Below are 18934 nucleotides of genomic sequence, written 5' to 3'. Positions count from 1 at the left end.
TATTTTTTGAATTGTCACTCAAATACTGAAATTTATAATAAAATTTTAACTCATATTTTTTATTTCTATCCAATTCCTAACTATTTAATCACATGTATACAAATTCATACATAAATTCAATAATTAAAAAAGACATAAATGCTAATTTCTTAAATAAGTAAAATTTAAATGTTAAGCATGCATTTTTTTCTAAAAAAATATGTTTTAATTCTGATTTAGGGCCTGTTTGTGGCTGTTTTTTTCTCAGTACAACAACTACAATTTCATTTGAGTACTATTTTCTTGTTATTTTTTCACTTTTTTTTAAGAAATTTGATGAAGTATTTGAGATCAGAAAAGATTAGGGTTTGTTTGGGATGGCGTCGACGTTTTATAAAGTTGTTTTAAAGTTATAAAAAACAAGTTCTCTATTATAGTTGCAGAAAAATTTGAAAAGCAATGAGAAAATAGTAATGAAGCTGTAGCCAAATGAACTCGTGATTATTGTCTAAAAGCAAAGCAACTAGAAAACTATCCCGAACAAAATAAGATAACCTAAAATTATTTTTATTAAATTATATCTATTTCAACAACAGTACGGCTAATCATGAAGACCGTATCATACAAAGGAAAAACAACAAAAAATCAAAGCAAAAGACAAACCACCCTTCTAATATATTTAAAAAAAAAAATGATAAGTTACAGAAAGAACTCTAAACCATCTGTTAACCCTTCATTTGTCTTACACTGTTAACTTAAATGATCTGCTTCTTGCAATTCAACCTGATAATTTTCTCCTTAAAGAAATTCCTTATTAAAAAACTTCTTTTTCCTTATCAGCCCACCTCATTAGACCAGTAATTTGTTCATCATATGTAACTAAAGTCCAAGGATTTGTTATTTAAGCCTTTACTTATGATTATAATTATCTTAATAATCTCTATCAGCCAACTAATTCCCCTAAATATGGTTTCAGAAGATACCTGACTTACACACAGGGGTGGAGAGAGGCCTAGGGGGGCTCCGAAATTTTGAAAAGCCCACGTTAGGCGCTTCCTGCGAGCGGTTTCAAAAAAAAAAAAAAAACTCGAATGAAATCTGCAAGCATATCTTCATAGATTATATTGAATTGTCATAATACGCATAAACAGTAAATTGATTAATTGAAATTGAATATAAAAACCAGCTGAAGCAAGGTTAAAATTCGGCCCTCGTTGCTTGCAAACCATAATTGAAAATCAATAAAAATTATATGAGAATAAACTTCATCAAAATATAATCAAACAAACACTTATACTCATTTTTGAAACCCAGATCCAATCACTTTCAGATAATTATACTAAAATAAATGAATCCTAAGCTTCACTTATCTTTAACAACAAGCCATGACATCACATCAAAAAATGTCATTTTAGAGACAGCAGGAGCAACACTCTGTCGAAGGGATAACCAATTGAATAAGCTGAGGATGAACTCAAGCGTAAGGCCTTATCCTTCATTGCCTCCTCATTTCCAACTCATTCTACTACTGGACAAATCAGGCCAAGAACTATAAATAGAGAGATAAGAAGACTAGTTAATTATAAGGAAGTAATAACAGTACTAGCCAAGTGGGTATCCTCTTAATTGAATACCAACTTGGAGAATAAAACATTTGATTATTCTTCTTTTCTTCTAAGATTTCAAACAAGAATCATGGCTGAAGGTCTCAAGCAGAAGCCTTGTGAAATCTTATTACCAAGTGGAGAAGATGACTATGATGATTGTGATGGTTCCATGTTCAATGCGGAAGATGACGAGGTTTCTTTCTCTTCTTTTTCATCCAACTCATTAGCTGGGCCTCTCTATGAGTTGTCCTCACTCATGGCTGATCTCCCTATCAAGTGAGTTCAAGTTCTGAATTTTCATATTTCTTCTTCTCTTAGGTGATGTGGTTAATAAAGCTGTCTGATATAAATTTTTTACAGAAGGGGTCTGTCCAATTTCTTCCAGGGGAAATCCCAATCTTTTTCTTCTCTCACTGAAGTGAAATGCATTGAAGACCTTGCAAAAAAGGAGTGCCCTTACAATAAGAGGATGAAGTCTTACAGGCGAAATGAAAAATCAAAATCATACATGAATCAGAAGCTATATTATGCACCAAATCATAGTAGTAGAATCATTTCAAAGAGTGCTACTAGGAGTTCTTGTGGATCTATGCTGGGAAGAAGCAGAAGTAATAAAGCTTCATCAATTTCGATACAGAAGAACTATCTATATGTTCTCATCAAAGAAAAGGAAGAGGATTAAACATCTCAAAGATGGGAAAAAATTGAAGTTTTCATAGCATCATTACTATATAAAAATTAATTCATCCAATGAATAAGTAACATCTTCGAAGAGGATACTGAAGTTTGTAGAGTTTACCTATATCAATTCATTCAATTGGTAGACTAGAAGTTTTATGTGATAGAAGTGAAAGCTTAAGACTTCAATCAATTAAGAGTTTAATGTATTTTTGTCATAATATTGTTGTCGCTGCTATCTATATCTTTTGTGAATGGAACCAAAGCTTTTACCGATCAAAATTTCAAGAGAGAATCGGTCATTAGTAAGTTGCTAACTCAGGCATATAAAATCCTTACATGTTACTCTTTTCTAAGTATACAAGTAGAAGCTGTTTTATTCTATGTCTAACTTGTTTATACTTGCAATCAATTTAACTATTAATATGGTAAAGAATAAAACAACACTTGCAACTGTGACAACCAGCCCCAATTATGATCTACAGTTTTTACTAGTTGGTTAAAGTATGCTGGCAGGTTTAGCTCCTGAATATCACCATAACATTTGATGCAGCAGCTCACCTGCAAGGAGAAAAATCACTAAAAGCTATGGAACAGAAGAAAGGGTTTTGTAAAGTTTATGTATAATATTCTCTATCATTCCATCTTTTGTAAAAAGGTATATATGTTCAGCCTACAGGTTTGCTGAATTACTGAAACTAGTATTTAAGAAATAAAAGGAAAAATAGCACGGCTAAACACAAAAAAAATAGAATAAAACGGTTAGTTAGTAGTGGAGACGGTAGCATTGGCAGAACAATCACTCGAGGAATACTTATTTGGGCTTGGTTGTAGTCTGCATCAGGTCTCCCCTACTTCAGAAGAACTCATCTCTGATGAGAGGACTGTGGAGATCACATTATATGAGGGGTGGTAGGGGTAGATATCGGCAACGTTAAAAGTGAAAGATGTTGGAATATCTTTGGGTTAATCAATGATGTAAGCATTATCATTGATCTTGCGCAGCACAAGAAAAGGACCGAATTTCTTTGGGTTGAGCTTCGGACGTGGTCCTGAGAGAAATTGATCATTGCGATATCGTAGCATAACCAGCTCGCCAGGCTTGAATTCAGTGTGTCGACAATGCTTGTCTCTGCCCGTTTGTATTTATAATTGATGTCAATCAATTTATCCCGGACATCTTGAGGATGTTAGAAAATTGCTCTGTTGCTTGGGAAGCAGTTGTATTGCGGCATTTAGAAAGGATGGTCAGGTCTACAATATGATTCTACATCTTCTTGTAGACAATGTTAAATTGGCATTGGCCATGAAACTAAATGCGAATTCCGCCTACCCAAGAACATCTTCCCACTGATGATTTTGAACTATACACCTCAGCATACTAGCAAACATTTAATTCATGACTTACATGTGATCATCCGTTTGAGGATGATAAGCTGAGCTTAACTTTAGATCAGTTTGAAATCTCTTCCAAAGTTCGTGCCAAAAATGGCTAATGAACTTGACATCCATATCCGAAGTAAGACTACGGGGTAGCCCATGCAAGCGGACTATATCTTTAAAAAACAGCTTAGCAATATTAAGGGCATTAAAGGTCTTCTTGCACGGAATAAAGTGAGCAATCTTCGAAAACCTGTCAACAACAACCATTATGGAATCTGACCCCCTTTTGGTTTGTGGCAAGCCAAGGACGAAATCAAGACTTGGATCCTCCCAAATTGAGTCTGGCACGGGCAATGGCATGTAAAGACATGCATTCTGAGCACTTCACTTGTACCTTTGGCAAACGGGACAACGCTCCACGAACTTGGAAACATCTCTTTACATGTGTGGTCAAAAAAATCGACATTGCAGATGTTGAAGAGTGTGATCTCTACTCACATATGCATCAAGGCTACTACAATGAATCACTTCAATTAATTGATGCTACCACGAGGATGAAGGAACACATAACGAGTTGCCCTTAAAGAGGAAATCATTTATGATGGAAAAATCACCAATCAGTGTTCCGAAATGGCATTCATCCCATGTGGTAGCAAAGTTAGGATCTGTGAAATAGAGAGACTTCATCTCTTTCAATCCAGCAACTTATGTTTGCAATTGGGTGAGAAGTGCAACTCAACGGCTGAGTGCATCGGCTATTCGATTGATCTTTTCCGTCTTATGACGTACTACAAAACTGAATCGTTTAAGGAAAATCGCCCACCTCGCATGCATCTTATTAACAGTTTTCTGGCTGTTCAAGTATTAGAGGGATTAATGATCAATACACAGCACAAAAGTCATGGTGAAGGAGGTAGTTTTCTCAATGCTTCAACGCTCTCACAATGGCATAGAGTTCTGGTTCATATACGATCCACTTCTGGCGAGGCGACTTAAATTTTCACTAAAGTACTCAATTAGCCGATTCTCCTGATAGAGAACAGCTTACATGCCAATAGCAAACGCATCAGTGTCGATCTGAAAAGGTTTATCAAAGTTTAGCGAGATCAAAACTGGTGCAGCGTAAGGGTAGACTTGATAGTCTCAAAATTGTTTTGATGTGGTGTGGACCAAAAGGAATTGCTCTTAAACACATCAATTATAACTGCATGATTATGTTCTAAGATTTTTTATGATCGTTGTAACCCAAATCCTACTTTAGTTTTTAATGGTTTTCAGTTTGATGAATTTAATCCCTAATAAATTGATAAAAATATATTTTTTTACTGATTTATTGCACTTTTATCGTGTAACATTTTATATTTAATAGATATGAATGTTATGAACTTTTGACTAAATATTATAGAATTTCACCAGATAAAATAAAAGTTATGATTTTTTGAAGCTATAGACTATTATAAAGATTTTTCTGTATTTTATAGAATTGAGCATTTTATGAGCATTTCATGCATTAAAGAAAGATTATACAAGTAATATAAGAGGAATGTGATATTTATTTCTAAGCAAGAAAAGCTGACTGTTAACACTATAATTAATATGTGTTGACTCTTAAAATGTAATACTCTACACAGGAGGATGGGTTGATATACTTTCTTTTAAAGATGGTTTGTGGTGTTATCTCAGTTATAGCCTATAATTGATGACCATTTACGTTGATGGGTCGAGAGTGATGACTCTTAATGATTATTGAAATCCACTTGTAATAAAAATGATGATGATGATAATGATAATTATATAATATACTATGCATGATTATAGATGAAAGGATAGAAATACCACATTAAAGCTGGATGTAATGTCTTACTAAGTCATATATATATTGATGAGATTGAATGCTATTGATTATATTGATTAAGTTGAGTATGCATATTGATTCTTTAAGCCTTGCATTGAAAGCTTTAGTGAGTTTGAGTTTCTACTGGGCTTTTTAGCTCATTATGTGAATTTAAATGATCGATCTCAGACCAAGTGGAGTGAGGTTGACAGAGATCCTCGGGTTTTCGTATGATTTTATTTTATGTTTTATTTTATGCTTTTGTAGTTAGGAGCTATTCATAAATTAAGGATTGTACTTATCTCCGGGTTATTATATGCATGATTTTGGAAGAATAGATATAGAGAAATATTTTGATGTATATGATATTAGATGTTTCCATTGTATATACTAATATAAATGAATTAATAAAAGCTCTGGTTGATAAATTAAAAAAATATATATAATAGACAACTCTTCCAAATTTAATTCTGGGGCACATGACACTCAATCACCCAACTACGACCCTTTTGATCTTCTTCACCCATCTATGGTCCCTCCGTTGACCATCGCTCGACTACGGTCATGTGACGTCTTAATATATAATAGAAGGATTGAAGCCCTAAACCTATAAATACAACTTAACCATCAATAGCAGGTTAGCAACTAGAACTACTACAAAATCCAAATAATAAAGTAGTATAAGCATATTTTATTTCATCAAAATCTATATACATTAACCCAGATCAAGAAAATATTATCATCAAAATAATTGAGAATAAGAATACAAAAATAATACCTCAAACACTTAGACTAATTAGATTATGCTTATGTACCATTTTCTACTATGTCGGGCCTCTACCTTCTTTTTGCAAAATCATAAAATTCATATAATGAGCACAAAAAGACTTAGTACACTTCTTTCCCTAATCCATCATAGATATCAATATCCAAATTAAAGATGAAATTGCAATATATTAAAAAAATATTAAAGAATAATTGAAATACTAGCAAAACACAAAATTTTTATGGTTTTGATCCATACTTAAAGTTATCACTTGTACTTGTAAAACCACTTTCTCAAAGATTTCTAGATACATCACAAAATATTTATTATAAAAAAAATTTTGTACTTGACTTCCATTTTTCATACAAAAATTTAGAAATTTCTAACATTCAATTCATAATATTATTGATAATTAATTTATTAGTATATATATATATATATATATAATTTAATAATTATAATGCACATGTTCAGATGTCTTCTTATAACTCCACTTCCAGTTATGCCTCCTTTTAACCTCCCATACTCATACACCTGTTTTCAACAAGTGGAGTCAGAATCGCTCCCATATCCACACTCGGCAAATATGACCATAACAGAAATATAGGGCCCTTATAACATATCAGAGAGTGCACTTTTTCATATATCAAAATATTTTCAATGCCATGCTATGAATAGTATTTATAAAAATGCAATAATGAATAAATTATGAATTCGATGTAGTACTCATATAATACATGATTTGCTAGTAAAGCCACATTGCTTGTATAATATTATGTTAACTAAAATTTTTCTAATCAATTTCTAATTTTAGAGAAATATTCACATGAATATTTTAATACTTTTATATAACTATTACAATTATTAAAAAATCCCCAATCAACTTATATACCCAAAAATTTGCATAGGAAAAATCAACCGATAAAAACTTGATTTCATATATTCAAAATGTTAAGAGTACAGTGTACGTTAACTTATTAAAAGTTACATGGTAAAAATATTATAAAATTTGATAAAAATATATTTTATCAATGAAGTTTTATAAAACTATTGAAATTGAAACTAGAGATAGAATTTAAAAGTCTGCCCTAGTGCTCTACAATATCCTGAACATATCCGACGAATAAATCTTGAGTATTGGAATTTGAACCCTCTCTCATCTCTTCTCCTCTTTTTTTCTTTGGTAATGGGCTAGGGGAAAATGGATTAAGCAATTAGTGTAAGTTATTTTAATATTTAAAAAATACTTGACTTGGCATTGTAGCGCTAGCCTACTCGCTGTTGCTACGAGACGAATATTCTAGATTCATCCATAATAAATCAAACATAGAGCTCAATGCCACAGTGGCACTTCCTGGCACCATATCTCCCCCTCCTCTCCTCCCAAATAGAGCGAATAAGCCACAACACTACCGATGTTGTTTGTTAGAGCTTTGCTCGATGACGTTAACATCTGGATGAGGCCTAATCGAGTCATTTAGGAATCAATTATATATTGATTGGGAGGGGTAGAATGCTGCATGTATCCTGAATCGAAGGTAAATATTAGTTTGTCTTAAGAACGTTACTACATATTTGAGGTCGAGACTATAACCTTGCAAAAAGAGTAGAAGCCTAGTTAGGTACCATATAAAGTTTGAAATTTACTTGAAGCATCCTTGCATTTGTTGAGAGCTTTTTATAAGGATGGTTGCCAATAATATTGTCTTGGACGTTGATAATATTGGAGGAATTTTCTTGGCCATAGTCACATTTGATGTTACAGCTAGTTGCTCCCCATTCTAAATATGCTTTCACAAAATTGATGCAACAATGGCGAATGCTTGAGTAGTGATAGAATAATATATTTGGTTGCCCTCAATATTGAATGAGTTCCTTTAGACTTAATAATAGATCATGACAAAAACACTATCTTGCTCCAACCATACCCATGACATTTATATAAATGACCTTATGAGTTTATAGCAAAGGTTGCCCCTAGCAAGGAATCATTTTCCACATACGGTGTAAAAATGTTGCGTCCTAGAATATTTACGGCGGTAGAGAAATATAAAGTTTAACATCCTATCTTTGCATGAAGATCAAACACATAAACCGATAAAAGAGTAGGGGTTCAGCGTTCATAAGAGACTTCAAATTTTTTACATAGAAAACCCCATAAAGAGAAAAAATCACAGGGTCATACCCGGTCAAAATGATTACACTAGTGTTAGTGGTTAATTATGGTTATTGCCCTTCCTTGGAGGAGGGAGTTGGCTCAATGTAACAAATAAATATTATATAAAATACATTACATAGTTGGAGAATGACATGATAGTTGCTCTCGAAAGAGAATTATCCTGTTTGTTTGGTTGGTAGGGTCATAGTCGGATAATGATGGTCGAAGGGATCATAGTTTGATGACAATTGTCAGAAGGATCGTAGTCAAGCGACGATGGGAGGGATCGTTGTCGGCAGCGATGGTGGAGGAAGTCTCGTCAATGTTTTCCAGTGGACATGTCTGACAATAATGGTCCGGAGGAGATTCAATAGTGGAGGCTTGGTGGTATGGATTTGTTGGCGTTGGTGCCGGGGTGGAGCTTTAAAATTTTTTAAAACTCATAGCTCTTCTTTTCCCCCACCCCCTTCATGTGAAAAATGAGAGGCTATTTATAGTTTTTTTTTTGGGAATGACTTCCTCAGTAAATATGGAGAAGATCTAGGATAGATTTGAAGTATTCTATTGGATGGTTCATAGTAATTCTCTTGATCATAGTGTTTTTCGAGCATTATGTGCCTTAATGATGACAATATTTGATGTCCTTGGGTTCGTTCGATTTTTCTCGTTGAACCGCTCGATTCGACTATAAGCATTTCATATTTGGGCATCATTTGGTCTTCCAATTAATGCTTTGAAGCTTCTAAGAGTATTTTAGTCCTTTGATTTGAGTTCATTTGGGCTCAAATTTAACTGAAATATTTGGTGTCATTGGATTCATCTTCTCGTGATGTTCAATTTGACTATAAGCTTTCTAAAATCGGAGCTTGGATGATCCCTAATTTTAATTTAGAAGTTTTCAACTTAAATGTGCCTTACAATTCGTGCTTGATCCAGACAATTTTTTGGTGACGTATCAATAGTAATGAATTTGAAGTAAGAGATCGTACTATACTACATAGCTGAAACTATTCAGAAAATCTAAGTAAATCCTTTTGGAAAGATCTATAATTCTGTGGTTTCGCAGATCTTAACGACTATGCTTTCAAAAATATATCAGGCGGGCTCAACCCGACTTGCCTCTAAGATCTCTAATCAATACTTCATTGTTTCAATCAAGCCCAACACAATGTTCATCTTTGTAGCAAAAATCTCAAACTTCTGCTTTTCTGTGGAGAAGAAGATTACATCTGCCATTAATCCTGAAGATATATAGGACCATAGCTTCGCTATGCAGAACATTCTGTAGAATACACCGTTTGTCAAATTATGGAATACTCCTCTAGTGCATTCAATGCAGACCAAATACAGTGCAGAAAACAAGGCGTTTTTTAATATCTAGGCTAGATAATGCAGGACAAATCAAACAGCAAATGAGTACTGCTCTTACAGCAACAAACTATAGAACGGCAAACTATATAGCAGTAAATTGTATCAGGCTATAATTATATCTTTGGATTCAATTAATCATACTATTCATTATTGTATAAACAACAAGCCATGATGCTCATAAAAATGAATATTTTATTAAGAACCTAACCATAAAACATAACGAAGAACTCTGTAGTTGGAAGCTTGAAAAACATAAATGAATATGACATATGTCACTTACAAAGCTCTGGTAGATCAATACTTAAACTATGCTTAGCTTCTTTTGCCTTGTAAAATTTATCTTTTATTGCAAGCAACTCTTTAAAAGCTTGTTCTATTTGTATCCGTTCTTTTGGTGATTCTTTTGAGCAAAGAAGACCGATATTAAGCATAGAAATTATGCACTCTAATTCATGTTTTGTTTTGTTGTTGATGCATTTAATCTCACTATCAACTTCATAATTTCCTGTTTGTGTAAACATATTTGGATCAAGAATGCTCATAACTTGTCCAGGTAGTGCCATTTGAACAAATTGGTGCAGACTATGGTTTTCTATGAAAATCCCATCAGTAGGTCTTCTTCCAGTAAGCATCTCAAGTAAAAGTATGCCAAAACTGTATACATCTCCTTTGGTAGAAACTTGGTTAGCCATCCCATATTCTAAACAATGTATTGCATGTTAGAACATATTTGAAATTGGAACTCTAGAAAAAAAAAGAAAGGCAACAAAATCATATAAGTTGTATTTACCTGGTGCTACATATCCAATGGTTCCTTGCAATGCAATAGAATCTATTGACCTTTGAGAAGACTCAATTGAAGCTTCTGTAAGAAGCTTTGCAAGACCAAAATCGCCAACATGTGCAACCATATCTTCATCAAGTAGAACATTGCTTGGCTTCAAATCACAATGAATTATTGGCACTAATCCTTGGTTATGAAGATAGTCTAATGCACAAGCCACATCAACAACTATGTTCAATCTTTGGATAAAGTTTAGGTATGTTCTACTTCCACTAACATCATTAACTTGTGGATACAACCACCTATCCAAACTTCCATTAGGCATGAATTCAAATACCAGTGCTTTGAAATTATTACCCGTGCAGTCTATGCTCGAGCAGATTGTTAAAACCTTGACTAGATTTCGATGTCGTGCATTTCTCAATGCTTTGCACTCTGCTTCAAAACTCTTTGAGGCTCCATGTCGTTGGAGATTCAGAACTTTCACAGCAATAATGTTATTGTCATCACCATACATATTTCCTTTGTACACAAAACCAAAACTTCCAGCACCAATCAAATTTTCAGAAGAGAATCCATTTGTAGCTCTATACAACTCATCATATGAAATTTTTATATGTTGCTCTTTTCTAGGCCTCCAAATAAAATGTGATACATTGTGTACTTTATTTCTCCATGCATAAAATATAACTACTAGTATGATAAAGCTTATAACACCACTTGCAATTGTCATAGCTAACACCAATTGCAGTTCACTTTTCCTCTTATGCTGATTAAAGCATGCAGGTAAGTTTAATTCAGGAATCCCACCACAAAGTTGCTTGTTCCCAAACACTGAGAATGCACTTGTATTAGTAAAAATGCCACTTTTTGGGACTTCTCCTTCAAGATGATTAAAGGAGAGGTTTAGGTATCGAAGGGAAAATGTTTCTAAGTACATAGGTATTTCTCCAACAAGTTCATTATGTGAAAGGTCAATTTCTTCAAGACCTCTTAATGCTTCTAGAGAAGGAATGATTCCCTCGAAAAAATTATTTCCCATATAAAGATATCGCAATTCAGTGCATCGACCAAGGCTATTAGGAATTTTGCCAGATAATTTGTTGTTTGATACAACAAATTTAACAAGATTTATCAAGCTCCCAATATTGAAAGGTAATGACCCATTTAAGAAATTATTTGACAAAAATAAGCCAATAGTGAGGGAGAATAGGGCTGTTATTTCATATGGTATGGTACCAATCAGCCCATTGTTTGAAAGATTTAATAGTTCTAATCGGTTACAGTGTCCTAGGGTTGGAGGTATATGATCACTTAAGTTATTGTATTGAAGGAAGAGCTTATTCAATTGTGTCAAATTGCCAAGGGTATATGGTATTTCACCATAAAACTCATTAAAGCTAAAGTCTAACATCTGCAATGATGTTAAGCTTCCCATTGTTGGGGGAATCTTGCCTGAAAGTTTCATTCTTGCAAGATCAAGCCAAGAAAGGCCAACAAGATTATTGATTTCTATGGGTATTATTCCACCTATTTTATTCCTTGAAAGACTTAAAAAGCTTAAAGTCGTCGATAAGTTGGCTATCGAACTAGGTAAGATGCCCCCGAACTCATTTCCTGATAGTTCAAGGATCATCAAATTGGTGCAATTTGTCAGACTTTCTAGGAAGGCCCAATCAGAAGAGTCCCTTGCTTCTAACCTATTATCATCAAGCTCAAATCCATATAAGCTTTTCAACACCCCAAGATTTTTAGGGACTTTACCAGTGAAGGAATTTGAACCAAAGTCAATAGATTCAAGAGAAGTTGAATTTGACAGAGAGGTTGGAAGAGGACCATAAAATTGATTTTGATATAATCGAAGGTAAACAAGATTGGGAAGCTTTTGACCCATGCTAGGAGGAATAACACCATATAGATTATTTCCTTGTAGTTGTAGGTTTTGGAGCTTGGATAGGTTCCATATCGAATATGGAATAACTCCCTCTAGATTGTTGAATCCAAGTGCAATTTGGCTTATAAAGTGAAGGTTCCCTAATGATGGTGGAATGTATCCAACTAAATTATTATAAACGAGATAGAGTTCTTCAAGACTCAGTAAACTTCCTAAAAATGAGGGCATATTTCCTGTAAAATAATTCTTTGATAAACTAAGAATGTTTAAAGAAGTAAGATTTTGAATCACTCGTGGGATTCCACCACCAAATTGATTTCCATACAAAGAAAAAATCTCCAAGGATGATAAGTTTCCAAGTGAATCTGGAACTACTCCTGAGATTTTATTGTTATACAAATTCAACTCTTTTAGCTTATGAAGGATTCCAATTTCTTCTGGAATGTTGCCTTCGAGAAGATTGTCGCCTAAGATGAGTATTTGTAGATTTATTAGCCTACAAATGCTTGTAGGAATACTTCCAATGATTTGATTACTGTATATTGTTAGAACTTGAAGCCCTGAGGACAGATTGCCAATTGAGCTTGGAAAAACACCTCCTAATCTATTTATTGACAAGCCAAGAGCTTGTATATTGCTGCAGTTTGCCAAAGCATCTAAGAATGCCCAGTCATTTTTCTCCTCAGCTTCCAAGAGATTGTTAGAAAGGAGTAATTGTTCGAGGTGATTTAAGGCTCCCAAACTTGCAGGAATAATACCACTTAAAAGGTTATTTCTGAAATCAATGATTTGAAGGTCTGTACGATGACTAAGATTAGAAGGGATTTCTCCATGGAATGAATTGTTCTTTAAACTTATACTTCGAAGAAGGAGACATTGGGAAAGAGTGTGAAGAATCATACCTTCTAATAGATTGAAGCTTAGGTCCAAATGGTGCAGCTTAGAGAGCTGACCAAGCTCTGTTGGGATAGAACCAGAGAGCTGATTTGATGAAAGATAAAGAGTATGGAGTAAGGTAAGATTACCAATCGAGGGAGATATTGAACCAGACAAATTAAGGGCTTGGAGGTCCAAAGTTGTGACCTTAGGCTTATTTCTGTGTTTGCTACAGGTCACACCTCGCCATTGGCAAAAATGAAGAGATTGATTGCTCCAAGAAGCTAAAACTCCATGAGGATCATGGCTTATGAGGGACTTGAAGGATAGGAGAGCAAGCTCCTCACTTGAGTTACCATTCTTCTTGTTGAAGCTGGCGTGGAAGTTAACTCTGTTGCTTGGAAGTTCTGAAACAATACTGGTTATAAAGAAAGATATATGGAATAAGAGGAGAATGTAAACACTCATCTGTGAAAAATGGCCCAAATGGCAAAGCAATCTGTGATTTGGAGATTGTAAATAAATGAATTGAAGAGTGTGGTTTCAAGCTGGATTTAGCTTGGCATATTATATAATGGGAAAGTGTGATGGTTGTGTGGAAAAGAATTTGCCTACTCTAGCTGGATGAAATGAAAGGAATTCAATGACAGTACAGCACTCCAACTACCCCCTCTGCATTAAATAATAAAATTAATGAAAACTATTTCCTCATATGATTGTAGTTGATATAGATGAAACTATCTCATTAAATTATATAAGTTTCTCTCTCTCTCTCATATATATATATGTATGTATATATATATATATATATATATACCTGCTACCAAACAACCCCTTAGAATGTTCAACATAATTCAATAGAAGAGTTTTTCTTGTAATTTGGTCAAATAAAAATATAATTGAATATTAGTTAAAAAATGTGTATTAGGAGGGATAAAAAGATCAAAATTTGCATTAAAAATGAAAATATAAATTACAAATGTAAACGGTAGGATTATTATTGGTACTTCATGACTTAGATTTTCTTTTTAAACAATTTTTTATAATTATTTTTTCGTTATTTTTTTTAAGTTTTACTAAAATGCCATGAGAGAAAATTACCTTAAACACTTGTCATGTCACGCCTGCAAAGATTGACTTTGTCAAGAGTGCTGAAACTTGATTGATAACTCACTAAACCTAACGTATTTATTCATTGAGAGCAACTCCAGCCGAATGCGTTACAGCCATTTGTTGTTGGTTTGCTCCATTCGATCGGCAAAATACTCGCTATTCACGTGTTTGATAGGAAAAACACTAGCTATTCCCGTGAGTGTGAACAGTGACATTGCACTACTCACACGCTATTTTTTTAAATTAAAAAATTAGGTTATTAATTTTAGAAATAATAAATTATAGGCACATTATTTTTTTGAATTTACCAAATTAATTTATTTAAGGTATTACATTAATATATAAATTAAGATAATAATAATAGGTTTCATTCAAAAAATTGATAAATATAAATATAAGATTACAAATAAATATAAAATAAGTATTAGAAATAAATAAATAATATATAAAGAATAATTTTTTTGTGTCAGAAAATAAAATTTGATTGGAGATGAGTTATTGTATTTTGAAATATAATTATATTTTGAAATGAAAATTATGTTTTTTCAGTTAAAGTTGACCTAAGTTTAAAAAAAAATTTAGTGACGGATGAGTTATACAACAATTAATATCAGCTTTAAAAACAAACAAATATTAAAACGGATATTCTTAAATCATTTTTTTTTCCAAATTTCTATCACAATATCTGTTGAAATAAAATATTTACTCATTAAAAAATTTAAGGTATATATATATTATTTTTTCTTAAAATAAAAGGAATGTAATTATGATGAGCTTCTTATTCGATGGCATATTATGTAGCGAAGGGAGTCGTGCTTGTCAAGACTGAAATATTAATTACAAGACAAAGATGGGACGTAATGTTGCCGTGTAGAAAAGTTTTGGACAAGAACTTGTCAGGTATCAGTAGTTTGGTGAGGCATCCACCGCGGGGTGGCCTGGTGGTGGAGAATTGGCTAGTCATAGGCCAGGTACCGTGTTCGAATCCCCTCGGCGCTTCGTGCAAGCCTTATGTGTTGGCCCGTGTAAATTGGTGTGGGTTGCATGCTAGGTCGACCGGGTTATCCCCTAACCGGGATGATCTGTCTTTTTTTTTGTTTTTGTAGTTTGGTGAGGCTTATTTGGTTCTATAGGTTAGTATTTTTAGATTATGGCCTAAACAAGTCATCAATTTTTTTAGGTGGTTAAAATACAATTTTGAAATACATAATTTTAAATATAATTTGAGTAATTATTATTATTATTGAAGATGAACAAAATAGTTTAAATGTTTATTCTTCTAAAAATTTTTTTGTCTATCTCGAACTCTTCCTAGTTCCATCCTTATGAATATTTGCCGTCCATCTTATCAATTGCTCCATCTCTCATTTTATTAGAATGATGAATAAGTCAAATGCCTACTATCATATGATGTCTATTAATAATACATATATATGACACCCACCCATTTCACAATCGAGCAATTTTAATTAGGTTGATGATTCATCACCGCCAAATAATCATCCTTGACAGTCATTTACATCTTCTTCCAATTCATTTTAAATTTTAGGCAAGAAATTATTTTGTGCGGACACCAGACAGTCTGGAGGCGAATAAGAAACGCGCCACATCACCCGGTACACAGCCACGGTACATAGTAAATGGGTGACGTGACATATTCTGATTCGTCTCCAGATGGCGTTTGTATCCACACAGAACAATTTCACCATCTAGGCTATATATATCATATACTATCTCATATTTTATGGTACTTAGGTGACAAAGGTGGCTGGACAAAAGCTTGGCGATTGCAATCCAAAAGCAGAGGCTAATGATGATGGTTCGAGGGTGACATTCATGCAGTGGTCCAAAAACGATAGTTAGGCGATGGTCTAATAACAATGATTTTGCTATGGTTCGACGACGGTGGTCCACCTTTGACACTTCGCTAGAGCTTTGAGATTGATTAAGCATTTAAGCTTTTATGAATCTCAATAAATGCTTAATGAATCTCAACTCAAGAGCCATTTTCATGTAGATACTAAGGGCATATTTATAGATTTTGAAAGTGACATGATGCATAAATATATACAAAATATGAAACACTTTATGAGATGACTTATATTGATTTTCTTGATCATAGATCTTTCTGTTAGTATTTATGTGCCTTTAGGTTTCATTTGGGACAGCTTTGATCATTACATATTTGTTGCTCTCAAACAAATTTTATACTAAAAAATTATTTTAGAAAGTAATAAAAAAACTGTCCCCAAGTGTAAGCTGAGTGGCGGAGTGAGGCAGGGTCCCACGAGGGAACGTGCCCCCTCCGAAAATAAATCTACCTGTGCACAATTGGGGCTTTTGGGCAGTGCGAAAGCCCTAATATCTATTCGGCTTCATTGATTTAGATTTAGAAAGGCAGAAATTTAGATTTAGAAAAACAAAAAGTTATCACGCACATGAAGCTCTTGTCCGAATTGTTGCGGCGTCGCCTCTGCCTCCAACCTCCATTGGTCCGTCCAGTCAGTCCGTCCGTCGTCTAATAAGATTTTATTTGCTCTCGTCCGACATATGAAGATGTAGTTCGGTAGGCGCAACCTATGCTTTCGGATTTCACGAACAGTGGCTCCCTTTTTCTGTCTTGGATCCGGTCGACAACATAGGTAAAAACTTGCTTTCAGATTCAATACTAAGGGGTTGTTTGGCAACAAGTGGGATTTAATAAATTCTGTAAATCTAAATTTAGTAAATCCTCAGGGTGCTAAATCTAGAAAAAATATTTGGTATAACAAATATTAAATCATGTTAAATCTTGAGAAATTGTTTGGTAATATATTTCAAGATTTATGATAGTTATAGATTTAAATGTGAAAAAGATAATTATAAATTAAAAAAATAAATTTATAATAAAAAATGTAATGTACCATGAATTTAATAACATGTAAAGTAGAATTTACTCATTAATTATTATTTACACTATTAATAATATATATATATATATATATATAACCTATACCTATCTCCCTTTCACTCTCTCGGCTTGGGAAGAAGACACGGCAAAGGGGAGATCGGGGCGCCGAACCGAGGGATTTAGTAAATCCGGGATTTAAGCCGTAAATCCTTAAATCTGGGATTTACCCATCGCCTGGATTTAACGCGCGCACAAAAACCGTTTGGCTGGATTTAGCGTAAATCCGACTAAAATCCCGCTGTAAATCCGATATCAAACAGCCCCTAAATCAGGAGAAATTATTCTGTGCGGACATAAATTAGATTTTTTTTTTTGAAGTTCATAGAGCGACAAAAGGCATTTTGTAAACTGCTCCATAGTTTCTGTAGTTTAGTTTATACCTTTTTTTTTTCCTAAACAGAAAATTTCGTTTACAGTTCATAGATAAATTTTTTTTGTTTTGTTTATAGTTTAATTTATTTACAGTATAGTGACTAAATTAGATTCAATACTAAACATATAAAAAAAATTAGAATCAGTACGTTATCATCACAACATTTGTTTTCTGTTTAAATTAGATTCAATGCCCAATTTAGCGTATAATACAATACAAATTAGTTTACAGTTTACACATCAGTTTATAGATAAAAAAATTTCGTTTTGCTGCTTGGTTCACTGTTTTTAGTTTTATATGTAGTTTATAGTTTTATGTAGTTCACGAGTTTGAATTTGTACAAAGATTATGGAGAAATATTTTAAGAAGTCCTCACAATCTTGCATATCAACACCAATAGAGGAATAAAAAAATAAGGATGATGAACAAAATAAAAAAAGGATTCAAACATTTGATGAATCATCAAAAAGCACGATAACAAATTTATAGAATCTTCAATTAGATTTTGGATTATGTATACCTATTTCTGAATTTAATTTTAACATTTGTGATCAAATTCGAAGATCATATTTGCAAAAAGGGCCATGTCAGCCTCACAATTATGACTTCCCTAGAAGTAAGTTTGGGATGAAAGATAGATGATATATTTGGATCTTCGGAAGAATCGGAATTGCTTGAAGGATTTAATCTCAATCCAGGGAACAAGAAAAACACGAGCTTCAAAAGCTTCAAAGAGTATATTATTTCATTCAATGAATCCCCTCTCTTATAATAGCTTGTATATTTATAGGATAAAAGGAATATTCTAGAAACCAGTGGTAACAAACCTATAACAAACTAAGATAAACTAATTCTAAGGAATATATAACTAAAGATGTTTCTACATCAATAGACGTTTCAATCCGAGGTGGTTTGATAGATACTCAAGTTGGTTAGAGTATAGTATTCAGCAGAATAAAGCATATTATTTGTATTGTTATCTTTTTGGAGTAGAAGGAAAATGAAAAGAAGATGAGACATTTCGCAGAATTGGATTCTTGAATTGAAAAAAACCTGATAGGTTTGATCTTCATATAAGATGACCTAATAGTGCTCATAATAATGCAAGACAAATTGCGAGGATTTAATGAAACAAGATCAACATATTAACTTTGCCTTCCAGGTGCAG

At 33.3% G+C, this 18934-nt stretch overlaps 2 protein-coding genes across 4 annotated transcripts; one reads left to right on the top strand and one right to left on the bottom strand.

Moving 5' to 3' along the window:
- The first annotated feature begins 1201 nt into the window (after positions 1-1201).
- Positions 1202-2643, top strand: LOC110105996. 2 transcript variants are annotated; one of them, XM_028698043.1, is made up of 2 exons: positions 1202-1862; positions 1950-2643. In XM_028698043.1, the coding sequence occupies exons 1-2, from the start codon at positions 1675-1677 to the stop codon at positions 2266-2268; spliced, it is 507 nt and encodes a 168-aa protein (XP_028553876.1). In that variant the 5' UTR covers positions 1202-1674; the 3' UTR covers positions 2269-2643. The 2 variants fall into 2 exon arrangements, with proteins under 2 accessions (XP_028553876.1, XP_020691362.1); XM_020835703.2 differs by having other exon boundaries at positions 1227-1862; positions 1947-2643.
- A 7305-nt stretch (positions 2644-9948) lies between these two features.
- Positions 9949-13917, bottom strand: LOC110105995 (receptor kinase-like protein Xa21). Of its 2 annotated transcripts, XM_028697998.1 has the most exons (3): positions 13357-13917; positions 10567-13251; positions 9949-10476 (listed from the first exon to the last, which is right to left on the bottom strand). In XM_028697998.1, exons 1-3 carry the CDS (start codon positions 13796-13798, stop codon positions 10049-10051), a joined length of 3555 nt encoding a protein of 1184 aa, XP_028553831.1. In that variant the 5' UTR covers positions 13799-13917; the 3' UTR covers positions 9949-10048. The 2 variants fall into 2 exon arrangements, with proteins under 2 accessions (XP_028553831.1, XP_028553823.1); XM_028697990.1 differs by having other exon boundaries at positions 10567-13917.
- Positions 13918-18934: the final 5017 nt, after the last annotated feature.

The sequence above is a fragment of the Dendrobium catenatum genome, unplaced genomic scaffold (assembly GCF_001605985.2).
Source record: "Dendrobium catenatum unplaced genomic scaffold, ASM160598v2 fragScaff_scaffold_9, whole genome shotgun sequence".
NCBI lineage: Eukaryota > Viridiplantae > Streptophyta > Magnoliopsida > Asparagales > Orchidaceae > Dendrobium > Dendrobium catenatum.
This window is presented reverse-complemented; position numbering and strand designations above follow the sequence as displayed.